Below are 26,931 nucleotides of genomic sequence, written 5' to 3' on the forward strand. Positions count from 1 at the left end.
TCTTACTATTACACGATACATTAACATTTAAACACTATTACTATATATAATGTACGTGTTAATTCAAAAGATATAAATAAAATTAGCTTACAATACAATTTCTTAAATAAGTCTTTGGCATTAAAAAATAATACTATGTCATTAGAGTTTTAACAATTCAACATTTTCATCGGTTTTCGAACAGTTTTTATCTCACCCGTTTGATTTTGAAATAAATCTTTGTCTATTTGATCTTCTCATACTATATGATGCATTTATATATTCATTGAAGTAAAAAAAAAGTAATTTTACCGGAAAGGGGCGGTTGCTAACGCCCGCCTCTTTTCACTTTTAAAAAAATTTACTCTCGTAATAAATAAAATAAATCTAATTAATCTAGTATTTTTAAATACTGTCAAAATTTTAGGCTTTTTAGAATTGTTTTCGCTATTAACATTTTGTTATGCAAAATTTCGTCCCATGATCTCAATTTTAAGGCAATCTACCCTACCTCTTCAGCGGCCGTCCGGTGTCCAGAATGTAGTCAATTTATGTCCTACCTACTTAATTCTACTTCAATCTGGCAGTGTTTGCATTTACATAAGTTTAGTGAGCTCAAAATAATTTACATTTATTTAGTACTAGAGGCAGAGTTTCTTTGATTCTGCCGGCACTTGCAGGCTCCACGACATGAGTATATAGCTCACAAGCTGTAAATTTACATTTATTTATAAAAGTATCAATTGTTAATCAATGTTATGTTCCAAAGTGGCAGCAGTGTCGGCGACGTCACACGTAGCGTAGGCGATGAGCGTGCAGACGCTGAAGCGCTGCCGGCACTCACAACCGGCGCTCCAGGACACGAGCACACAAGTTCAAAGTTATTTAAGACAATATTTATTCAATTTCTTATCAGTAGTTCCATTGATTCCTAATCGATGTTATGTCCCAAAGAGGCGGCCGTGTCGAGGACCCAGCGCACGTAGCTGGCGACGCGCGTGTAGACGCCGGGGCGCTGGCGGCGCGCGCAGCCCGCGCCCCACGACACGAGCCCGGCCAGCTGCCAGCGCGCGCCGGCCGGGCACGCCAGCGGCCCGCCCGAGTCGCCGCGGCACGCGTCCACGCCGCCCGACAGGACGCCTAGGTGTGAACGCCTCATGGAATTTAGTCAATCTGCTGTGGGCTTGCGCCAGCGGCTTCGCAAGCGTGAGTTTCCCACAGCAATGTTTATGATTCCCGGATGAAAGGTACCCTATGTCCTTCTCCGTATTACGTGTATGAAAAATTTCAAGAAGATTGGTTGAACAGATAGAGCGTGAAGTAACAAACAAATTTACTTTCGCATTAATCCTATCTTACTAATATTACACATGCGAAAATTTGTCAGGATGCATGTATGTATGTGTTACTCTTTCACGCGAAATCTGGACTGATTGTTATGAAAGATACACAGGTAGAATATAATCTGTAATAACACATAGGGCACATTTTCTCCCGAAATTCCGAGATAGAATATTTTCTTATATATACTTAGGAAATATTTAATACTAATACAGTTGCCACAATTTACAAAACCAAAAACGATGTCCTCCAAAATGCCAATAATAAATTGTAGCGATTACCACTGAATGTGTAATGCTTTTTGCATTACACATTCAGTGGTAATCGTTGTAGTAAAATCGCAAACTTACCCGCACAAATCATAGAGTCCAAAATCGGCTGCTGTCTACCACCCAGCACTTGGCTCTTCCTGCAAGTCGCCAGGTCCAACACTGGCACTGAAGCTGCCCTCAGGACAGGTGCGAACGACTCTGTGCCCTCTGTGTGTGGAAATAAAGTCCAATATTGATAATAATATCTGGTCTTTTCATTATTTCTGATATCCAAGGATAGATGTAGTTTGTATGGAGTATAAGAAATATGATAACACTGATAAAATCCTACTCAAGTATTCCTATCTTACTAATATTATAAATGCGAAAGTTTGTGAGGATGTGTGTATGTATGTATGTATGTTTGTTACTCTATCACGCAAAATCTACTGGACGGATTGTTATGAAATTTGGTACACAGGTAGAATATAACTTGGAATAACATATAGGGTATTTTTTATCCCGAAAATCCCACGGGATCAAAGCTCCGGAGCGCAGCTAATTCCAATCCCAACTAATATTATAAATGCGAAAGTAAATTTGTTTGTTTCTTATCTCTTCACGCTTTATCTACTGGATCGATTGTTATGAAATTTGATACACGGGTAGAAAATAATCTGGAATTAAACATAGGGTACTTTTTATCCCGAAATTCCCACGGGAGCGAAGCCCCGGGGCCCAGCTAGTTTATTATAAGTAGAAAAATTCAAAATTATTATAGAACTAGCTGCGAACTGCAAACTTGAGCAATGGCGACAGCGGACATTGCGCTTAAGTCTTTGTGACACAGTATTATAGTAAATGGGTTTAGGAAAGCGCTCAGAAGTTAAAGAAAGCTCAGTTGAGAAATAAAAGATTACTGCAGGGCACTCTTCAGAAATGCTGAAGTGATTTTTATATATTTTTTATTTTTGTGTGTTAATCATTTGTTTAGTTATGTACCTAAATTATTATATTGGTTTTAATCGTGTTTATTCTGTGATATTATAATTTTTGTGATTATACAATTATAATTTGACACATATCTCTACCTGTGTTATAAATAAATAATAAATATATTAGGACAAATCACACAGATTGTGCTAGCCCCAAAGTAAGTTCGATACTTGTGTTATGGGATACTAACTCAACGATACTATATTTTATAACAAATACATATATTGATAACCATCCAAGACCCGGGCCATTCGGAAGTGGCAAGAACCATACCACTGCGCCACCGAGGTCGTCAAATGATTACATTAAATTGTTAAATTATTATATTATTTTTAATTGTATTGATTCTGTGATATTATAATTTTTGTGGTTATTAAACTTTAATTTGCCAAATATTTGTAACTTTTATTCTACGAAAGGAGAGATAATATTATAATGCTACTTATATCACAATTCGAAGCGGATTAGATAATAAATATTGTTTTTTTTTTTTAACTTCCTAACCTAACCCGCGACCGGGTTACGATTTTGGGTCAGGTTCGGAATAATTCGATGTAATATGACATAAATGTGGGTACCTGCCTGGAAGCCCCAGCCGCTGACGGCGCACCACCGGCCGGCGCTGTCCGTCGCGTCCGGCAGACATATCGGGCGCACGTGCGAGTTGAACTGTACTCCGTGACCGGACCGGGAGACAACAATTAGCGCTATATCGTTACTGTGCGGACCACCTGAAATATTATTAATCAAGAGTTCAATTAATATCAATAAAATATTCGAAGTCTCCTTTCGTTGCTTCCACACAAATAGTTCACAGTTGTATTATAACGGGAAAATTTATTCTTCAATGTGACCTATGTCCGATACTTGCTGAATAGTGAGAAAATTTCTTTCTTTCATTGATTTCCTCATCATTCATCATCGTAAACCATAATGTGTAAACAACTTGGCAAAAATGCCTGCGCTTTTCACGAAATATACCAGGCTCGTTCTGAGAATTCCTGTTGGAAAAACAACAAAAATAATAATAATTTCTTTATTTCAAACTTCGCAATCCAAATAGTTGTTAATATGAAATAAATTACAATTCAATTAACTAAATATTATTTTAATTTACCATTTTCATATTTTGCCACAATTTGTCGATCCGTAATTTATTGCTGTATCCAAATTTTCATCAGTATTCAGAATGGCATTCCTATTGATTCGTATTGGTTCCTCTTTAGCATTGAGGTACCTTGATCTTCTTCTCTTTAAGCTAAAGTATGTTTTATATAATCAATGCAAATTTTTTTACAGTAAAAATATACTTTATAAATAACATGGTTAGTTAGGATACTGATTACATAATACCCCTTTAGGATAATTAGCTTATGGATAGTGGCCAAACGAGCATTTCTATGCGTAACTAACTTTGACAAATTCAACTGGGAATATGCTGAAAGAGAGAGAGAGAGAGAGAAACTACTCACTCTTCCTGAAATCCGGATGCGGCACAACCTTCTCAGCCAGGAACCTGTTCTCGTGTTTGTCCTGCATCTTCAGTCTGTGCTCCCCGACCACCAATCTTATATGCTCGAGTTGCAGCGGTTGCTAAAATCATCATAACATATAATACAAAACGTCGCTTCCCGCTGTCTGTCCTCATGTATGCTTGGTTGAAAACTATACGGATTTTGATGCGAGAGTATTTAATAGATAGAGTAATTCAAGAGGAAGTTATATAGGTATACTATTGCAACTGCATCCGACCTCTATTGCGCAGTGGTAAAGTGCTTGCCTCTTAAACGAGAGGTCCCGGGTTCGATCCTCGGTCGGGTCATGATGGATAATGATCTTTTTCTCATTGGCCCGGGTCTTAGATGTTTCTTAGATCTAAATATATATTTGATATAAAATATAGTATCGTTGAGTTAGTATTCCATAACACAAGTCTCGAACTTACTTTGAGCTCAATCTGTGTGATTTGTCCTAATATATTTACTTATTTATTATTTAGCAATATTGCGTTAGTACGAAGCCGATCTTTAGTTAAAAACAAATTTAAAACGCTTTTTTCTAAAACTAAAGTTACCAAAAACAAAAGCACATCAGTCGTCCTCAATTTAATTAATTATTATATTATACAGCTTATCATATAACACGCATTTTAATTGAATGTCAATGCATTATTATGATAGGCAAGATCGGGTGGTGCATCCGCGGCTTCCGACGGGGGAACTCCTCAACAGTTTACATCATGGTCATGAGTTTTTGACAAGCATTGAATTTAATAAAATCTTTCTGACAAAAATAAAACCTTGTGTTAAAAATGTAATTAAATATTGCAAATACTTATTACATATAAAAGAAAAATGAATTCAATCAAGTTTTTCTTCAATTCTCTTATCCACTACAGTTATTTAAGGTGATACATAACATTACTAAACCGAAAACGGTGGCCACAAATATCTTCATAGTAGACTATATTGTGTAATGGAAAACTATAATACTTTGCAACAAATTCCTTTATCTATTGTGCTATAATAAGAATAATTTGGAAACAAGATTTTTTAGTTTTCGCTAATAAACAAAATAAATTGGTGGCGCTAGTGTGCAGTTATGTATCATCACCTCAAGGGGTATTTAAATGACACGAACTTTGTCGAAACAGTGCGCGGCGGAGAGCACCAGTCGTTCAGCGATCACAGCGCCCCCGCAGTGGTGTTCAAAGGTCAGCTTATCTGGATCCAGCATCTGAATCTCCACCTGAAATAGATAGATAGATACATTATTTATTTGTTCTGTAACTAACACACAAATGGCATAATACGTATTTTACTAGCTGCGCCCCACAATACGAACGACAAAAAAAAATCACGTACCTATTATGTTTTACTAGCTGTGCCCCGGGGCTTCGCTCCCATGGGAATTTCGGGATAAAAAGTACCCTATGTGTTATTACAGGTATAGTTCTAGCCGTGTACCATATTAAAATATGGTACAATCGGTCCAGTAGATTTTGCGTGAAAGAGTTACAAACATCCTCACAAACTTTCGCATTTAAAATATTAGAAGGATAGGATTATTAGCGACCTGGGCCGGCTTCTCACGGTGTAATTTATGTAGGTACATGTATGAGTTATAAGTTTAACGTGTTTGTGTATCTGTTCGTCTATCCGTAACTTGGAAGCAGCCAAACTTATTACGTATTTTTATTTGAAAGATAATTTAATCGAGAGTGTCCTTAGCTATGATTTAAAATGTCCGTTCAGCTCTTATCTAACAGATGATAAGATGCTAGCAACTTCTGAGTCGGGGTTTTGTTAAATATTTAATTTATTTTTATTTTAGTGTTTATTTGCAATACGAAAAATTATTTGCCAATTAATCATGACATGAAGTGAAAAATAAAAAGTATTATTTAATTTGACATATATCGCAATCGATATCATTTCAACACATAGGTAATCATATTAATCATACACTTAAGCTCCAAAAAGACCGCCATTTTCGGAGACTGCTGATGTAGTAACATGCATTTAATGGTGCATAATCATTGCTTAACATGACATCTGTGGGAGCGATTATGATTTAATTGAAAAGCAGCCATTTTATTTTACCCCACAACGCGAATAGTGGGTTTTATTGCTTCCTCAATGAATTTTAGGTTATTTAAGTATGTTTTCTCCTCATATTTGTTCCAGTCTCTACAGAACGAAACTTTAAACTAAAAAAAAACCTAACTTTATTGAAGTATTTGAAATTAATTAACATATTTAGGATTTTTTAGCTATGTACTTTTATATATTATTAGAAAGAAAAGAAAAAAAAAATTTTTTTGTAAGAAACAATAATGGTAAGCCGATCTGGCATGATAGGGACCAACACTGTTCAAATGAGTTTCTTTCGGCATTTCTTCTCAGCAGTGGTCGTTCCGAAATGCCAGTAGTTTCTAGCTTGTGAGAAATAACTATAAATTTAAAGATTGACGAGAAAAAGTGCCTGTGAAGGTCTAATTTCTGAATAAATGATTTGAATTTGAATTTGAATTTAGCTTACGTCGATTGAATTTCTAAATTATCCTGCCTATTTTCGAAAAAGTGTAGGTACATTCATATCGTCTACATAGCGTCTAGCGTCTACATCTGTATGAGTTCACCGATAATGTTAGCTGGCATTATTTCCATATTTAGGTCATAGACAGAAACACAACTAATATGCCAATGGCTTGAAAAACAAAAGAAAATCAATTTCGCAGAGGTAGGTAAGCGAAAGTGTCCATTTAACAGAATAATTTTAAAAAGGCGCGCTGTCAAATTGACGTGACGAACGCGCGCTTTTTGTTTTCGCGCGCATTTAAAACTTGAATAGAGGTTATGTCATGTTTTTCCACATTACTATTCGAGTTGTGACGGCACAATACTCGTGGTTTGTAAACTTGTTGTCGATAGATAAATACAAGGGACATTTTGCATAAAAATACTGACAAAGCTTTTTACTTCGATTTTATGGAATAGAAATGGAAATCAATAGTGGATTCCGGAAGGCTAATAATCAATTAATAATATTTCCAACAAAAAAATGCATAAGTAATTTGGGCACAAGTACATATGCAAAACATATATATACATACATATGTAAAATATGTAGATTATTGAACTTCTTTTTTCTTATATGCATTTTTAATTTGATCTGAGTTTTGTTCTTCTTTTAAAACTTTGCGTAAGTGTTATGATAATATTTAACTTCCAGTGATTTAAAAAAAAATATATAGACTGCTATTACAAAATCAATACAAGAATAAATGTATAAAATTATGGCGGAAGGAAACTAATTATTTAAAGGTTAATTAAAGTTAATTGAAGAAGTTTAAGTTTTTTTTATTAATTACCTGCCACGGGAAAGCTCCATAAGGTGTCTCTGTACCCCCAACAATCTTCCCTATTCTTCGTGGATTAAAATCAACGGTTCTTGTCCCACACTGTACTTTATGATTTTTCTCTGGTTTGATAAAATTTTGATTAAAATAATTAGTCGAAAAACTTTGAAAAGCCTTCGATGGCCGCGTTCTGTTTTTATTATAATATTCCATGTGGTTTATTCTGTTTAAAAAAAAATCGCATTTGACTATGGCCACTAAGAAAAATAAATAAAAATAATACATTTTTGAACGCACTTCACTTTGAAAATTCGAACGCGAATACGAACACGAGCGTCTATTTTTTTTTAATTCATGACATATGCGTTTACGCGTCGCGGCTACCAAAATCAGAATGGAGTTTTATGCCTTCGAACGATTTTGTTTTTTTATCTCGCCAGGCAAGGCGACAATGTCAGTATCAGAAACTCAGATAGGAATGTGTGTCAAAGAATTGATCTCGAGATGGATCCTTTGGATTCGAACAATGCGTGGTTGTTATTTAAATGGCGCTCAATTTAGTTTGAAAATAGAATGTGTTTTGTTTTTATCTGTGTTTCGGGCTCAAGGTAAAAAATGCTAGGTTTTGTGTGCCTAATAAGGTTTATTTATAGAACGTCTTCACTACAATAAAGACATACTTTTTTAGCTCATTAATCAAATAAAGCTTTTTTAAACATAATATTTTTTCCTTGTAATAATGTTAATATGATAATAAAGAATACATTTTAATTTTTCATTTTTTCGTTTATGCTTTGGACATTTACAAAATCTGACAAATTTTAATTATTCTATTTTCTGTTTATCTTTAGATGAATGTTCAAAACAAATCTCGTATGTAACTTGAAATATTGAATGTCATTTAAGAAATACTTGTCTGTAATAATATTTAATTTCATATTTTTTCTTTTTCATCATTCATTATAACTAATTACCTACATCCTATTCTTGTTAAGGCGACGATATTGGTTTTCTAATTTTAAGAATTTTATTATAATAAATAAAAAGATTCATTACTAAAGTTTTTTATTTAATTTCCACATGGCTCTGTCATGTTTTTCAAATAAAGTAAGCTTGTGTTTCTAAAAATGTATTGTCTATGATGCTAACAAATTAGGTTAGGTTTGGGGTTTTGTTTATAAGTGTCTTTTTATATAATTTTGAAAGGAAATATCATAAAAATAACTATTATGTTGTAATACTTACATATTCATATACCCGAATTTCAACACATTCACAAATATGTCTGGCTGTATTTGACCGGGTAAAAACTAAAACTTATACAGCTATTTTAATAATCAGACACGACAATTGAAAGTCAATTTAATTCATCAGTTTTATTAATTACGCCATTCTCTATTTTTCTTGTTATGATCAAATTTTTTACTCCAAAATCCATGACGTCACAATACATCACGGTCACACAGCCTCCATATAACATTTTTTTTTTGATAATATTGTGTTTCTCTAAGAAATTTTTGTAAGTGCCTATTTTTTCTTACTAAATACTTTAAAAGGATACATATTGTGTACCGTTGTATTTAGCTAAATTTTGTTTTTGACATTTAAAAAAAGTAGGTACCTATTTATCTAATTTGAATAGTTCGAAAGTAGTCAAATAGATAAATATTAGTGTCATTTTTTAAAATCTACTTAATAATGTTTCCCGCATAGGTAAATAATTACACGAACAAATAATAAACTTGTCATTGGTTATCTACATTTTTACAATAAACTAGATGAAACCAGAACAGACCAGTAATTTTCGCCTTAAACACTAACCATGGATTAACAATACAAGATACTAACCCAGTTAAAATTATCGAAATTTGCATATTATCTTGTATTTAACTTTGACCTATTATGACTGGAAAGGACGAGTGTACGCAGGTGTATTAAAGTACGGTCAGAAAAAAAAATACATTAATAATATTACGGGATTATTTGAACAGTAACTTCTACGCGCGTGACGAGACCTATTCACGACCAAAAAGATCGTGAATTCTTGCAACAAGCTTTTATTGGCTTGTGGCACCGCTGGTATTACAAGCGTCCATGTGGTGCGATGGCCACGTACCATCAGTTATAAACTGCCAATATAGTTTCTTCCCAAACCCAACTAATTGGTGGGTTTGTGGTCCACTGGAATGAAACTGGAAAAATAGAAAAATACTCGTCGTGAACCCATCACAGATTGGTCGCAAACTTGTTTGCCTATTTGGTGTTACAAATATATAGTAGTTAGTAGTAACACGCGAAAGACGAGAATTGGAGAAGTTACGCAACGAACAAGGATGGATGGTAAAGTATGGAGGCCTTTGCCCAGCAGTGGGATAAAAAAAATTCTTAGCTATAGCATGTCCCACTCGCTTTCCACGTGTCCCTTTGGTCTTCTCCATGCAATGTCTGTCGAATGCCTAGGCCTACCTCGGTTTCTGTACCCGTCAGTTGTAATCCAGGTAGTAAGAATGTGAGCCCATCTATCAGGTTGCATACGGCAAGGCTAATAAAAAGAATAGTTTGCGCTGCGTACCGTACCCGACATAAGTTATGAATGTGGCGCCGTTGTCTTCGCGAGGTCGGTTGCATCAGCACGCGGGCCGCGGGAAACTGCCGATTTGTGGAAAAACATCTTCCTTCTCTCTCACATCCTCTCGTCTCCGCATTCGGGGCTGTGACGCCGCGAAGACAGCATAAATCTATACATGTATACACATAATACAACTGTAAATGGAGTGCGCCATGCCTGGACATGGACATAGGAGATATAATTATGAGGGATCTTTACGGGGACAAATAGTAGCCTAAAATTTTTTTTTTAGAATTTCTGTCTTTTGGCGTATGTTTGTTCGCGCATCACGCAAAAACTACTGGATGGAATTTGATGCGGTTTTCACAGTTGTATACGGTTTCACCACAATACGTTACTTAGAACCCGAGATATCGACAATAATAATATACAATAAAATGTCTGAGATTTTATTCTGAATTTTGATTTATGACGACCTCGGTGGCGCAGTGGTAAAGTGCTTGCCTCTGAACTGAGAGGTCCCGGGTTCGATCCCCGGTCGGGTCATGATGGAAAATGAACTTTTTCTTCTGGGCCGGGTCTTGGATGTTTATCTATATACTCGTATATGTATTTGTTATAAAATATAGTATCGTTGAGTTAGTATCCCGTAACACAAGTCTCGAACTTACTTTGGGGCTAGCTCAATCTGTGTGATTTGTCCTAATATATTTATGTATTTATTTATTTAGAAGAGGGCGAAGTTGTGGACAAAATCTAGTAATTAAATAATAGGGAATAATAATGCAATATTATCTCGTCAGTGGACAGCAATAACATGAAACAAAGATGGCCGCAAAACGTGATTAATATTCGAAAGTTATTTAAATTACAGTTGGTGGCGTGTGGTACCGCCCCAGAACAGGACCACTCCATATCCTCCCGTGGATGTCGTAAGGAGGGGCTGACACAAAGCCTTAACAGCTGATAGGCAATGATAGTATTCCCAAAGAGGGTTGACGTCAGGATGGCTGTAAAATCATTACCAAATCTCCTAAATTTAATGACAATTTTTTTTTTGCTAGCCCAGCGATTCATGGCGCCACAACCAAGCAAGATAAACATGCAAAGAGCAGGGAATATGATGTAACTATACAAACAGCAATTTCCTATGTAAAAACGCCGAATATGATTCATAATACATTTCAAACTGCATTAATTTTTCCTTTCTCCGCGTGACAAACATGATGTGAATGGCGATTATTGCTATACATTACATTTTGGAGCTCTGTCATCGATCAAGCGTAAACAGTTGGGCAATATTTTCCCTATTATATACTAAACAACAGGTATTAAACGCGCACATACCTTTTGACGACCTCGGTGGCGCAGTGGTAAAGTGCTTGCCTCTGAACCGAGAGGTCCCGGGTTCGAACCCCGGTCGGGTCATGATGGAAAATGATCTTTTTCTGATTGGCCCGGGTCTTAGATGTTTATCTATATATGTATTTATTATAAAATAATGGTATCGTTGAGTTTGTATCACATAACACAAGTCTCGAACTTACTTCGGGGCTATCTCAATCTGTGTGATTTGTCCTAATATAATTACATTTTTATTTCCCCGACGTTAATACCTATGTTGTTTAGTATATAATTATACTACGCGAAAGTTTAAAAGTATTTAATAATAATTTATATTTTTTTCCTGTGTATAAATAATTAGCACTATACATTTACCCGCGGCTCCGCCCGCGTGTATTTTCCACGGGAAATGTATTTCTTTCCAGAATGAAAAATAGCCTATGTCCTTCTCCGTAGTCTTAACTATATATTATTATGAGAATTTAAGAAAATATTGGCTGAGCAGATAAAGCGTGAAGAGGTAACAAAGCTTTTGCCTATTTTTGGGATTTTCACAAGAAATACAAAAGATATTTAAATATTATAATTAAATATTATGTCTGTATCAATTATTTTTTATACTAGGTACCAAGCAGTTTGCCTGCTTGGTAGACAAAGGTAGCGGCCCAGCTGATGGTAAGTGGTTACCACAGCTTATCAACGCCTTCAACACTAGGGGTGTCACACGCGCATAGCCCTCGTTGTGTGTGTGAGGATCTTTTGCCACAGTAGCCTGTAATCACACCGCCTCTCTCACCCTTCAAACTGGAACACAACGTAAAAAGCTGTTTAGCGTCTGAAGCAGAAGAACTGAAAGAGAAGGAACTGTCTTCCTCCTGGTCCTGGCAGAAAGGGCAAACCCAACAAGCTCGCTTGACGTTGTCAAGGATGATATACGTGACAATGGTCTGACAGCTAGCGATGCCGACGACCGTGCGGAGTGGAGACGAAAAAGTAGCAAGTCACTGTGCAACGGCGCATGACGGCTAAGGAAATAATCTTAAGAATTATTTAGAAAAACAATTCTCTCAAGGGCCTTTGCCAAATGTTGAGCACACCACCTTCATTGTACGAGATGAAATCTCCGTAACAGTTACCGAGCACAATACATGAGTCACAGACAGACAGAAAGTGGCACATACATTTAAGCAGTCCAGTTGGGACAAGTCTCTATATACACTATACCTACCTATTTATACATTTTTAAATAAAAATAAAATGTATATTTATTTGTATTCTATCTATACTATTATTATAAAGAGGTAAGCGTTTGTGAGTTTGTATGTTTGAGGCGGGTAGGTCCCTAATCTCCGAAACTACAGAACCGATTTCAAACATTCTATCACCATTAGAAAGATACATTATCCAAGATTGCTATAGGCCATATTTTATCTCAAAATTCCCACGGGAGCGAAGCCCCGGGCATTATATGTTTATATAATACACTAGATGTTATAATACACTATATGCACTTTACTAATTTACTATAGTTGTTTTTACACAATGATACGATATATACCTCAGCGGAGGAAGAAGCTGGCAACAGTTATTGCTAACACTAGTGTCAGATTCTATTCAAGTCACCTAAATGGCCATCTATACGTAACTAACAGGACAATAGTCTTTTTCATAGACCACCGCTTGCTTCCAGTGAAGGAAAACATCGTGAGGAACCCTGCAGGACAGTTTAACTAAATTAGTCTACTTAAACTGTCTACCAGTATACAGGATTCCTCACGATGTTTTCCTTCACTGGAAGCAAGTGGTGGTCTATGAAAACTAACTATTTTAAATTACTATTACATGAGTCAGATTGGTATACAAACTCATGTGGCACGAGTAGGAAGAGTAAGATTCGAACCTGCCACCATTCGATCACAAACGGACGGTCGCCACAGCGTTAAAATGAAAGATGAGGACTTAAACTTGGACGACCTCGGTGGCGCAGTGGTAAAGTGCTTGCCTCGGAACCGAGAGGTCCCGGGTGCGTTCCCCGGTCGGGTCATGATGGAAAATTATCTTTTTCTGATTGGCCCGGGTCTTGGATTTTTATCTATATATGTATTTGTTATAAAATATAGTATCGTTGATCCAACTTACTTTAGGGCTAGCTCAATCTGTGTGATTTGCCCAATATATATATATATATATATATATATATATATATATATATATATATATATATATATATATATATATATATATATATATATATATATATATATATATATATATATATATATATATATATATATATATATATATATATATTTATTTATTTAAAGAAACATTTTATGTACAAAATCCGCAGGAAAAACCTAATAAATATGAACTCGTTGAAGAGCATTGACGCGCAGAAGATTCAGCGACCACAGTTTATGCAAAGTCGGTTATAGGTAAAAATAACCGCGTCCCTTTAACCTTTCAGTTTGGCCCAAATGGCTCACGCCCACGAGATCGTACAGTTCGTTTGATATTAGCTGACACACTGACATTTAGTCATGAGTGAGGCGACGACGAATGATGTTCACTGGCAAGTAACAAAGACTCAAATTTATATGCGGCAGCTCGGGCGGAGGAGGCACGCGAATGGCGAAAATATATGAGACAAGTAGATAGTTATATATTTTTATCTTTCGCTGTGGAAACGAGGGGTCCCTGGGGCCCTGATGCAAAATTATTTTTAAATGACATCATATTTGTTACCTATAAATTGTTATGTTTATAATTTGTTTTATTTTGTGCCGAATAAAGCTTTTCTTTCTTTATTTCCATGTTGTTTGAAACAGATACGAAGAATTGTTAGTATGGTTATAAATTAAAGATTCTCTTTCGATGACACAACATACCTATCCTCGATAACTAGACCAGTCGCAACACAATGAACCTGTACTAAGAAGCGCCCACGCATCTCAAAACAATAGTGACCTGGTGACCGAGTAGACACCGCTTTATAGAGTTAGTATAAGAGCTAGTACGGCGTATATAAGGATTGAGTGACGGCGTGTTTGAAAAGTGAGGTGACAAAACTTTATGATTGCCATAATTTCATAATTTTAACTTGTTTTAACTTTATTATCATTTGTATATGTTGACACATGCAGATCGGGGTCCATTTTGGTGCATAGCTATGTACTCGTAAGTCTAAATTTTGAAGTTTAATTTCAGCCATTTAAACGTCCTTATGGCAAGATAACGAGTATTGGCCATTACGAGGGCCCAACGCAGATTGGCGGGTTTTAACGACTGCAAATACAACCAGGAATAATGGGTTAACGTGCCTTCCGAAGCACGGAGGAGCTCAAGAGAATAAAATTATGGTTACCTACCCATGCAATGACCGACCATTGTGAGAGTGACTTCATCGCCACTACCGCAGACCAAGCGTGCTAACTACTGCGCCAATGAGCTCCTGATATTAGAATATTAATTTCGAACTAGTGTGGGTGTGAAAGTGTTTCATGGGTCCTTCTTTCACAACAAAACGGAGCATTAGACTGGGAACATTTTTGGTGTAGCAAGCTGGCAAGCTTCAAGATTTTATTTAAAACTCATATCAATTCATGAAATATTCGCTAGCTCCCCGTCTACATCTATGATTGATGACGATTATAAAACAATTAATTAATCAAAAAATCCTATTGTAACTTTATATAACGACATCATAATAACCGTACAATGATCGATAATAATTGTCTAATAACTGTTAAGTTATAGATACAACAAAATTATATTGCTCTGTCAAGACTTTAAAATTAATTAATGTTGCCTACATCTAACAAACGTGTACCGTGAACCTTGATATTTCTTTTATTAATACTGGCAAACAGTTTTGTGGTCATCTGATGGCGAGTGGTCACCACAGCCTGCAACAGCAGTGGTGTCACATGCGCGTTGTCCATTTTGTGTACTAGGATCTTTTGCCACAGTAACCTGTAATCACACCGTCTCTCTCGCCCTTCAAACCGGAACACAACAATGCAAGCATTGCTGTTTGGTAGTTAATAATAAGGAAACTATTTTTTTTTGAGCTGTTATTTAAATATTCGAGATGTTATTTATTATGATCAGTGGAAAAACATATTGAGCAGTTATTTAATTTAATGGCGGTTGATTAATTATTGCAACAGTAAAACATTAGTCGGTTATTATATCATACAATGTCAATTCTGAGCGGTCCAATAGCTGAATGAACGGTAAAAATGATGGAATGAGCGGTTCGATAAATAGTTCGGCAGACCACAGCGAGCGGTGACTCCCGAACTCAAATTCATTGAAAAGAGAGGTAAATGTTGAAGCTAAAAACGTTCCACTCGTACAAAAAAGGAAGAGAGACAGACCGTCGAAAGCCAAACCTGCTCTTATTATACAATAAGTTTATTTTAGCTGCTACTAAGCAAATTCTATGTCATTTTATTTAATCAAATAAATATGTTTCGAATTACAAATAAAAGTGTCAATTATTATTATACAATTTGTTTAGTTAACTCCTTATATAATTAAATTTTTCATTACCTACTATTTAAGTATGTTTTTTTTATTTTACCACCTCACTGTTTAAAGAATTGCTTAGATACATTCCGACAAATTCCGATTTATTACTGCCCACACGTAATCGCTCTTTCAATAATTTTTACCTCCCATTTAATTTTTTTTCCTGCTCAATTATATATTCACTGATCCAATTCATTATTTTTCTTACTCATGTTTGCATATTTATTTTACTGCTTAGTTTTAACTGCTGAACTAGTTATTAAACGTGCCATTTATAATTTTTAACTTACCAAAACTGCTATTTACAACTGCCTCTTTAAATCAGTGCCTTAAAATAAGACTTATCATCCAAATTTTTGATGCTCACATAGAGATTAGATTTAAAACAAATTTAAACAACCATTTATTAACGGAACAGAAGACTTAAGAACTATAGATAAGATAGAAGATCAAGATCAAATAGATTATTTGATCTTGAAGATAGCTTTAGCAATGCTTCCTGTCTTGAGGTCCTCCAATGCCTTCTGGTACTCCGAGAGGGCATAAGTCTTGACTCCAAGCTTGCTGTACTCGAGGTATCTGTGAATAATTAACATATGTTAGTATAACCTTAAAATTTTTGATCTAATCAATATAATCTTGATAATAACTTATCAAGCGTACTTTAAACTTTGCTGTTTCTGTTGAAGTCAAATATTATACAGACAGACAGATCATAATTATGAATAACGCATGGATTTAATTTCCATAATACATTCCATAAATATTTCCATGAAATAATGAGGTAAGTCTAAAAACCTATTCCTGGGTGATGTTCGATCGAATAGGCACCCTATAGGAATGGCTCCTGGGGTATGACGCCATTTTGTAGTAGCGTTCGAAAATTAAAATTGAAAATTCATAAAAAGAGCGTCGTTTCTCTAATTTTTAATTTTTGAACTGCGTTTGAATTTTTGAATTGATGTTTGGCTGCCTGAATTTATTGCAGTATTCGGAATGTATTGCATGTGGCTTTTTTTAAAAAGATCCCGCCCTAATATGGGACCACTCCTCCTGTGGATATCATACGAGGCGACTAAGGGACACAAAGCCTTCGCAACTGATAGGCAACTATATCATTCCCAAGGAGGGTTACCGCCAGGCAGGCGGCCGGTTGTAAAGTCATCATATCTTCAAAATTTTAAGGTTTATTTTTACGCTAACCCTGGGATTCGGGTGTCATAGCCCTGAATGCGGCACGCGAAGTTGAGAGAAAGAGATAGAAATATATACCTGCTGCCCATAGCCTGCAACCAGCCAATAGCGTTATTGAAACTGAACGGATTGATCTTAACTCCAATGATGGTAAGCTCCTTGTCGTACATCACGAACGGGTTCACTCTGGAAGACATCATAAAACAAAAAAAAACGTTTATTTAGTACAAAAGACGTGACATCTAGATATCACTGACTGGACATTATAATACTCGTAGTATTAATGCAACAAGTTTATCTGTTAGCCAAATTAAAAAATCCCCGACTTCCAATATTAATTTCGCTACAACTTTTGAACGGCTGAACTGATTTTGATCAAACCTATATGAAAACCACCGCATAAAAATTAACTATCAAATATAAAAAACCGCATCCAAATCGGTTCACCTGTTGATGAGCTATGGTGCCACGTACACAGACAGACAAACACACTTAGCGATCAAACTTATAACATCCCTCTTTTTGCGTCCGGGGCTAAATAGCATTGATTCAGAAATTAGACCATCAATTAGACAATTTGAAATTACATACTAAGTAGTTCTCAACGCTACAAACTACAACATTGGTAATTAAAATCGTGTAAAACTTACGAAGCCTGGTGCGTGGGTGGGCAGCATCCGAATATAATATATTTCCCGCCGTGTCTCAAGTAGTTGAAGTTTATTTCCATAACCTTGCCGACTCCTGGAAGATAAATTATTAATATTTAGATAAAAAATATTTAAGTAGATAGATATTATATGTATTATTCTCAAAATCAAAATCAAATCATTTATTCAGAAATTAGGCCTTCACAGGCACTTTTTCACTTCATATTCAAAATGAAACGATATTTACCAAAGCTACAAACTACTAGCATTTCGGAACGACCACTGCTGAGAAGAAAGCAACTCATTCAAACAGTGTTGGTCCCTATTATGCCAGAAGAGCGCACCATTTTTTAAATATAGGTAAATTTATGTTTACTTTTATCAGACATGGGTATAAATACAATAGGTCTTATATTAGAATACATAGTGCGCCGTGTTGCGCCGTCTCCTCAGGCATACAAAATTGATCATTTCACATTGGTCATTGGCCTCAATTTCACACACAAGTAATAAGCAACCAGTGTACAGGTTTCCACACAATTTCCTTCACCGGAAGCAAGTGGTGGTCGATGAAAACTACATACACACGAGTCAGATTGGTATACAAACTCATGTGGCATTCAGGATTCGGGACCCTTTAATCGACAGGCGGTCTTAACCATTACACCACCATTAAATTGAAGAATTCCTTACCTGTGCAATCGACAATGACGTCAAATTGTGGCTTTTCGGCTGCTAAAACATCAGGCGTTACTAGTCTGTATCCGGTGTCTGGAAAATTAAGATAAGCGTTTGAAAAAAAATATCTAAATAAAATATTTCATATTAAAATAAACAGACACAGAAAGATATAAACAACCTTCGCGTTGTAATGTACAGTCAACCTATATTGTTATCCTGTAATCTTAATGTTTATGTCACGGTAATAGCGAATTCGTAATGACCTTGACCAGCTGTATATGTGTTAGAATCTATGATTTTTTAAAAAAAGTTAATATTTATGGTAGGGGCCATCTATGGTCACAAAAAAAAAATAAAAAGACAAGATGTCGAATCGCAAATAAATAAATGGTGCTGTTTTATTTCTTCATATTTGATTACATATTTCGAATCGTAGAAGTTAGTTTAATTGACTGTATCTAACATGTTAAGACAATGGATACTGACATTAAAAAAATAACTTTTGCTAAAAATTATGTTTTGGCACGTTTATAGTAATAATATTTAAAACTTGTTTATTTTAGTTTTTAAAGAAAAACTTTTTATTTGCATCTTGCATCATCAGAAAGTTAAGATATAGGCTCACCAATGTAATTTAATTACAAATACCCTAAAATCTCACCTGAAAGTTAATGTATTGGTATACCAACATATTTTAATTTCAAATTTAACCCTAGGTAATGGAATCTCACCTAAATTTTTGACGATTTCCAGTCTTGCTTTGTTCATTTCTGAAACAGTCACGTTTCTGTGGCCGTGATGGTGCAGCGTGGTGATCCATAAGTTACCTGAAAACGCAATGAATATCCATATTTTGTACATATTAATAAAACTAAACAGACTGTGCATCTGTACATAGATAGACATTAAAGAAAAATAATTATGAGGGCTCTTTGTGGGACTAATAGAAGGTAAAACATTTTATAAATACTTTAAAACTATTTTATACTATATATTAATACTTTTAACAATGCAATAGATTTTGACACGCACGCGTTTTTTTGATAGACTGATTCAAGGGATGGTTTAAATGTATATAATATGCATAATGTTGATCCGTGCGAAGCCGGGGCGGTTAAGTCTTTGATATTTTTTACGTTTATTTTCCTTGTATGTATATACTAATACAAACATACAGATAAGACAGAGATAACCCGACACCATAATACTTACAATAAGAATATAATCAGTAAAACATTATTCTTACACAATTTTGGTATACATTGTGTAAAATAATACTTACACGAAGATAAAACAAAGTAGGTAACAATAATCTTTATAGGGGAGTTATTTTATGATTAAAGTATTTTATTAGACATACTAGCTTTTGCCCGTAGCTTCACCCGCGTTTTTTTCGTGCGTCTGCTCATGAATTGTTATTGTCAATATCTTGGGCTTTAAGCAATGTATCGCTATGAAACCTATACTATATTTTAAGTTAGACCTTCTGCTATACAACTGTGAAATAGACAGACAAAAATTAAAAAAAAAAATGTTTTGGCTTCTATTAGTCTCATAAAATCTCCAATCTTGAGATATCCTTTTGTCACGACCCTCAGCCATGAGGAATACGACTATGAAGAAGAATACAGAGAATAAAATGGAACATACCGATAATACCTGCTCCCGAGATCAATATCTTCTGTCCAACTTTCAGTGGAGATGCTCTGTCGAACCCATGTGCCACACAAGAGTATGGCTCGCATAGGCCAGCTACAAAAGAAAACATGTTGTATAAATGCAATTTTTTCCGTGTCGATGGTAAATCCTCAAACGATGTATGTATAAAACCGAGAAACGTAGTGATGCCATCAGCATAAGTTATGTGTTTTTATGTCTTTATTCAAAGCATGTATTTAATTCAAAAAAATTTTTATATTCTCTACAATCTTTCTATAAACATAAGTGCAAATATTTTATGGAATAAGAAATAAAGACTGTGAGAGACTGGTGTCTGTACTAAGTCTGTATCTCATAACACCAGCGTCCCCCCACTAGAAGTAGGAACGGCATACATTATAATAATAACAACAATTATTATTATAATGTATGTGTAAATTTATTTTATTGTGTTACCTTTCTGCGCCGCACAATTTATTTTTCTGTTTAATGATTAATCATGGGAGAGAATGCTTTTATCATGAAGTTCGCCGTTTGTATTTAAATGTGTTTTAGTTGGAACAATAAAGTTTAATAAATAAATAATTCACTATCGAATCGCCAAAGCTCAGAATGTCACGTCAGGAACTACTTAGAAAGAAAAATTTATTTGCCAAAAACATGAGTACAAATATACCAATGGATGTTATAATGAATTAAACCTACATATTTTCCCGAATATATGTATGCAAATATAAATAAATAAATGAGGAGCACGCTACAAATAACAAAAAAGTCTAAAATCTGAGTTGAAATTTACATATTTAACTGCAATACCTTTCTCATTTTAAGATTATCTTGTAACTTTTATTATGTATTATGTTTGACGACCTCGGTGGCGCAGTGATAAAGTCCTTGCCTCTGAACCGAGAGGTCCCGGGTTCAATTCCCGGTCGGGTCATGACGGAAAATGTTCTTTTTCTGATTGGCCCGTGTCTTGGATGTTTATCTATATATTTGTTATAAAATATAGTATCGTTGAGTTAGTATCCCATAACACAAGTCTCGAACTTACTTTGGGGCTAGCTGAATCTGTGTGATTTGTCCTAATATTTATTTATTTATTTATGTATCTGTTTGTTGTTCCATAATAAATAAAATAAATAAATAGTAGTATAGCTAATCACCTTGTTCTGTGGTAATGCCGTCAGGCAAGGCGTAGACCTGGTCTTGTGGAGCGAGACAGTACTGCGCCCAGCCGCCGTTCCTGAAGATGCCAATGGTGCTGTTGATGCCAGCCGTCAGGCAGTACTGGTAGTTGCCGCTCCGACAGAAGTCACACAGGTTACAGGCCCTGGGGGAAATAAATGTATATAAATAAATATATTAGGACAAATAACACAGATTGAGCTAGCCCCAAAGTAAGTTCGAGACTTGTGTTATGGGATACTAACTCAACGATACTATATTTTATAACAAATACATATATAGAAAAACATCCAAGACCCGGGCCAATCAGAAAAAGATCATTTTCCATTATGACCCGACCTGGGATCGAACCCGGTACCTCTCGGTTCAGAAGCAAGCACTTTACCACTGCGCCACCGAGGTCGTCAAGGAAAAGGAAGATTCTTTGTTACAAGCTAGCTTGTGATAGGAGTAAAAATTGTATTGAAAATTTGAAAATTAGACAGGAAAAGTTATCATTAATTTAGGTTAGCATTTTGTCTAGATTTTTTCTTACGATGATGAAGTTTTCATGAAGTTTTTTGTAACATTTGTCTTCCTTGAAGTGTAAAAAGTACAGGTCGTACTAGTGCAACCTGAGTTTGTTTGACACTCATTCATGACGAATCGCATGCATGATTACGGGATAAACTCGGGCCGAATGTCCCTAGTTTATTCTGTTATAAGTTTATAATATTAATATTAATATTATGAGTTAGAAGCTGTACGCTAAGTATACAAATAGAATAGATCGCGATTGGAAAGTAGATCTCATTTTAACCTCTGTTAAGTAGATCTCATTTTAACTATAATCTCGAATTGACTAAATCAAAATTGGACTCAGTTACATATCGGTATTCGATATTAAGAATCGCATACGCGATAGCGCGAAGTATCCGCAATGGAATGGATGGTTTATCAATCTGCGGGATAATACTTGACCCGTGATTAAAATTTGAATCTTAAACGCCAACTATTATAAAAAAAAACCTTTTATTCAACAGTAGACGCCCACATCGGACCAGATAAGTTGGCTCCTGTAAAACCCAATTACCAAGAAAACTATATCTAGACGACTTCACGGCTTAGTCGTGGCTATAAATCCGTCTTTGTGCTTTTTTGTTTATTAATTTTTTCAGTAAATGTGGCAATAAAGATTTCATCTAAGTATATCGTGTTTTCATATGTTACGTTAATCATATGTTATGTTATCAGTTTGGCTCATAATTATTGTTAAATATCTGTTTAAATTGATTGTATCCCGTTGTGTATACCTTAATAGTAACTAATATTATAAATGCTAAAGTAACTTTCTTTGTTACCACTTCACGCTTTATCTACTAAACCAATCTTCGTGAAATGTTAAAATACATGTAGTTTGAAGTACGGAGAAGGACAAAGGGATACCTTTCATCACGGAAAAATGACCACTCCCGTGGGAAATTCACGCGGGCGGAGCCGCGTGCGAAAGCTAGTATATAAAAGAATAAAAGCTAAGAAGAATGGGTGTCACCTGTTAGGATCGACGACGACTTTCTGGCCTTTCTTGAAGACGGATGCCTTACCAGCTTGGAAGATCTCCCCGCTGAACTCGTGGCCGAGCGGAAGAGGTCGCTCCTTCAGAGCCGGGAACTCACCCTGGTTAAGTGGATATTGTTTAATATATGCCAAATTTCCTCCATTCCTTTTTAACCCCCTATGCAAAAAGAGGGGTGTTATAAGTTTAACCGCTAAGTGTGTCTGTCTGTGTACGTGGCACCGAAGCTCATCAACGGGTGAACGGATTCGGATGCGGTTATTTTTATTAGATAGCAAATTTTTATGCGGTGGTTCTTACATATGTTTGATCAAAATCGGTTCAGCCATTCAAAAGTTGTAGCGAAATCAGTATTAAAAGTCGGGGTTTATTTTAATTTGTCTAACAATATTGACACATACTTCATATGTATGAACTTATAATCTAATCTAATATATATATATATATATATATATATAAATATATATATTGATGTGATATTTGCCTGTCAGTTTCATATTGTTATGTGCAGGTAAGAGAATAAAATGAGTCTTGGTCTAGCATGCCTTTTATTCACAACATGGTGACAGCGGTGGGATCCGAACCCACGCCCTTTCGGACTGGTGGCTAAAACCAGTGCCTTATTGTTTGTTGGGGGAAGATATATATATATATATATATATAACATCATCTTCCCCCAATATATATATATATATATATATATATATATATATATATATATATATATATATATATATATATATATATATATATATATATATATATATATATATATATATATATATATATATATATATGAAACTAAATTTACATACTAAATTTAAAATATTGATATACTTGATTGCGGTTCCGTCCCGGAATGCCCACTACTATCCTTTTTTAGATGTACAAGATGACTAAAAGGTCACATAACACTGATAAGAAACAATAGAATTCCTTGGAACTAATCTAGGACTGATCCGTACATTCCTAAGAGGTAAGTAATGATTCCACATTTGTTTATTGGAGTGAATTTCACGACGAATTTGAACGCGGCGCGTAGCGTTTCATTAGTGTTGCACATTTTTTAAAATAAAGATTAAATTATTTTTTAATTAAACATTTATAAAATTAACATTGTACCAGTACTTTACTTATTTATAAAATAGGATAATTAAATTGATTACCTGTGTATGGTATCAATTTTATAAACACTTTTTGACTGAAATTCGCCCGTTGACATTTTTGGAAAATAGGCCGCGCTGAAGTTTGTTGCGCTGCTTCTTCACCTGCGCTTTGGAAGTCGGCAGTAGACTTAGTTTTAAGTACATGTAGACTTAAAATGTTGTTTTCACAAATTTTGTAATGCAAAACCTTAGACTTTGGGATAAAAACTTTATCTGTAGCATGTATAGTTTTTGAGATACAGGTGGGCCCTTAGACGACAATATGAGGACTGAGGGCCCTTCGTAAATCATCGTAACTCGCTTCATTGGCTTTCACAAAATCCAATTCCAACTTTCACAATTTTTTTGGAATGTTCACTAAATCCCAAGCATAACGTCATAGAATATCAAGAAGTGGGCCCTCAAACCACACGCACATGATTTATTATACAAGTCACAAATGCTTTTTCACTTATTTTTGTAAATAATAATGAGATGATAAAATTTCCGATCATTGTTATTTTCAAAAACTTAGTTTCAAGTAAGTAAATTATTAGATTAATAATTTAGAATTTAAATTACCTGGATGATGTGAAGGTCGGTGCCGCAGACTCCTGAGTATTCCACCTTGACGATGACATCAGTGTCGTTCACCAGCTTCGGCATCGGGTACTTGTTGTCGTATTTCAGAGTAAGGGATTTACCATCAAAAACTACGGCTTCCATTTTGGATATGTTCTGTAAGAAAACAACTTATACAATTGCCATCAGCAGCTGGTAGAATATATTTCTAGAAGTGTCTTTCCCCTGTATGCGTTTCATTCGCGACTGTGACGCTCAAAGTCCGCGGTTCGCGTATGAAATAAAAGTTTAAACTTTTAAGATTACTTTCTAATTTTACGACCGCCTGTTTGACGTCAACCCTTTATGGAAATGTTATGGTTGCCTGATCCCTCGCTGTCAATGTAATAAAGTTATCGAAAAATATCATTTTATATTATTTCAAAATTCACATTTGTTTTTATCAAATCAATAGATACCCATAAAATCATTTCCAAGTAAAGTATGTATGAGTATTTTTAAAATTACAATGCAGAAATCTATTCAAAACAAACGTACACTATACCTTACATAATTACCTAACTAACATTTTATTAAATTCATACAAATTACTATATTTAGGTACCTTCTGCTTTGAAAATGTCAAATCACGTAAAATGTCAAGTTACGCATAGCCAGAATATAAAACGTAACATTTTATATTCTGGCTATGCGTAACTGATAAAAAACAATTTCAATCATCTATACTATTATTATAAAGAGGTAAGCGTTTGTGAGTTTGTGACTTTGTGAGTTTGTATGTTTGAGGCGGGTAATCTTCGAAACTACCGAACCGATTTCGAAAATTCTTTCACCATTAGAAAGGTACGTTATTCAAGATTGCTTTAGGCTATATGTTATCCCAAAATTTCCACGGGAGCGAAGCCCTAGGCGACATCTAGTTTATTATAAAATTATAAATGTTTAGAAAACAACCGGACCAACTTTTACTTAATTAAAATTGACTTTAAAAATGCTATACTTATTTATGGCTATTTCTAAATATATTATGTACTAAATGCAATATTAACTTTAATAAAATTAAATAATAAAAAATCAATTTTAATAAATCGTCTTTTATGTATTGACAAAACTCTTCATCAATTAAAAAAAGACTAGATTGTTTACACTGTATTTTTGTAAGCGGAAAGACATAAGATTTTTGATTTTTCTTTTTACATACCTATTTGACTGTCTGTAAATCGCTTACCTATTTACCAACCGGCCGCGCAGATAACTTTACCACAAATGTACTTAGATAACTTCGTGTTATGTTATTACAGATAAGCAATTGTTTATTCGTGTTTTACATAATAGTTATTGCTGTGACCACGACTTCTGATAAAAACAGAGACTTATTTATTTCATTTTAAAAATACATGATTAATAGCAGTGTAAGGATCCTTACATATTATAAAACACAGTCCTCTACCGTTTCTCTTCGGTCTGTTCGCGATAAACTCAAAAACTACTGCGCGGATTTTCACGCGATTTTCACCAATAGATAGTGTGGTTCCCGAGGAAGGTTTAGGAGTATAATTTATTATGTTTTTACCCGAGCATAGCCGGGGCGGGCCGCTAGTATGATCATAAAAACCGGGACAAGTGCGAGCTTCTCCGATCACAACAGCTTCGACTTTTCTTACCATTTTAATGTATTTTCCTTTCGTAAATGTCTAATTGTTTCATTTATTTCATTATCAGCTTTTATCCGCGGCTTCGTCCCCGTGAATTTCCACGGGAACAGCACTGTTTCCCGGAGTTCTTATATCTCTAATTCTTTAAACTTTAAAGATAGTGTATGTCCTTCTTCGTAACTCATAATTACGTATGGGAAATTTCAAGAAGATTGGTTGAGTAGACAGAGCGTGAAGGGGTAACAAACAAATTTACTTTCGCATTTAAAATATTATTTTAAATATTACTTGAATATATGACAACATCGTCATCATATCGAGTGCAGATTTTATTCAAGCCATGAAATGCCATCTGACATGACTTTTACGACTACTTACCGCCATCTAGCGGCAGGTAGTCGCATACACACTAGGGAACTAAACTGTCCACCAGTGTGCAGGTTTCCTTACGATGTTTTCCTTCACCGGAAGCAAGTGGTGGTAAAAACTACTATATATGAGTTAGATTGGTATACAAACTCATATGGCACGAGTAGGATACGAACCTGAGACCTTTCGATCGACAGGCGAGCGTCTTAACAATTACACCACCACCGCTTCGACAGCACGAAGAGTTTCAACCGTTTGGAAACTGCACATATTTTCTTTCAGATATAAGGTTGTAAGCAACTTCCACAGGTCAGTTTAGGACAACGTAGGAGACTTTTTTAAATGGTTACTACCTTATAGTACCTAATTATTTGCGGGT

The 26,931-nt window shown here is 35.1% G+C and overlaps 2 protein-coding genes across 8 annotated transcripts; both read right to left on the bottom strand.

Moving 5' to 3' along the window:
* LOC128681847 (trypsin-like) lies at positions 1–16,101 on the bottom strand. Of its 5 annotated transcripts, none has more exons than XM_053766081.1 (7): positions 15,201–16,101; positions 10,006–10,166; positions 5,208–5,315; positions 4,040–4,160; positions 3,146–3,298; positions 1,671–1,799; positions 1–1,119 (listed from the first exon to the last, which is right to left on the bottom strand). In XM_053766081.1, exons 1-7 carry the CDS (start codon positions 15,280–15,282, stop codon positions 911–913), a joined length of 963 nt encoding a protein of 320 aa, XP_053622056.1. In that variant the 5' UTR covers positions 15,283–16,101; the 3' UTR covers positions 1–910. The 5 variants fall into 5 exon arrangements, with proteins under 5 accessions (XP_053622056.1, XP_053622058.1, XP_053622059.1 ...); XM_053766083.1 differs by lacking the exon at positions 15,201–16,101 and adding an exon at positions 9,545–9,620 and having other exon boundaries at positions 10,006–10,145; XM_053766084.1 differs by lacking the exon at positions 10,006–10,166.
* A 152-nt stretch (positions 16,102–16,253) lies between these two features.
* LOC128681846 (D-altritol 5-dehydrogenase-like) lies at positions 16,254–25,831 on the bottom strand. 3 transcript variants are annotated; one of them, XM_053766076.1, is made up of 10 exons: positions 25,757–25,830; positions 24,529–24,684; positions 22,778–22,902; positions 21,225–21,391; positions 20,050–20,151; positions 19,131–19,226; positions 18,412–18,489; positions 17,719–17,812; positions 17,147–17,254; positions 16,254–16,453 (listed from the first exon to the last, which is right to left on the bottom strand). In XM_053766076.1, exons 2-10 carry the CDS (start codon positions 24,670–24,672, stop codon positions 16,339–16,341), a joined length of 1,029 nt encoding a protein of 342 aa, XP_053622051.1. In that variant the 5' UTR covers positions 24,673–24,684; positions 25,757–25,830; the 3' UTR covers positions 16,254–16,338. The 3 variants fall into 3 exon arrangements, with proteins under 3 accessions (XP_053622051.1, XP_053622052.1, XP_064292966.1); XM_053766077.2 differs by having other exon boundaries at positions 25,730–25,774; XM_064436896.1 differs by lacking the exon at positions 19,131–19,226 and having other exon boundaries at positions 25,757–25,831.
* Between the last annotated feature and the right edge of the window lie 1,100 nt (positions 25,832–26,931).

This window comes from Plodia interpunctella, chromosome 28, assembly GCF_027563975.2.
Source record: "Plodia interpunctella isolate USDA-ARS_2022_Savannah chromosome 28, ilPloInte3.2, whole genome shotgun sequence".
In the NCBI taxonomy this organism is placed as follows: Eukaryota; Metazoa; Arthropoda; class Insecta; order Lepidoptera; family Pyralidae; genus Plodia; species Plodia interpunctella.

Excerpts from the sequence above, each read along its gene's own strand:
- LOC128681846 (XM_053766076.1), bottom strand. The coding sequence starts at position 24,672 with ATGGAAGCCGTAGTTTTTGATGGTAAATCCCTTACTCTGAAATACGAC. Across the intron at positions 20,152-21,224 it reads CGGCATTACCACAGAACAAG|CTGGCCTATGCGAGCCATAC; the intron begins GTGATTAGCTAT and ends TTTCTTTTGTAG. Across the intron at positions 19,227-20,049 it reads CTCGGGAGCAGGTATTATCG|GTAACTTATGGATCACCACG; the intron begins GTATGTTCCATT and ends TTGCGTTTTCAG.
- LOC128681847 (XM_053766078.1), bottom strand. The coding sequence starts at position 7,713 with ATGTATTATTTTTATTTATTTTTCTTAGTGGCCATAGTCAAATGCGAT. Across the intron at positions 3,299-4,039 it reads GCATCCGGATTTCAGGAAGA|GTGGTCCGCACAGTAACGAT; the intron begins GTGAGTAGTTTC and ends ATAATATTTCAG. Across the intron at positions 1,120-1,670 it reads GGACTCTATGATTTGTGCGG|GCGTCCTGTCGGGCGGCGTG; the intron begins GTAAGTTTGCGA and ends GTTCACACCTAG.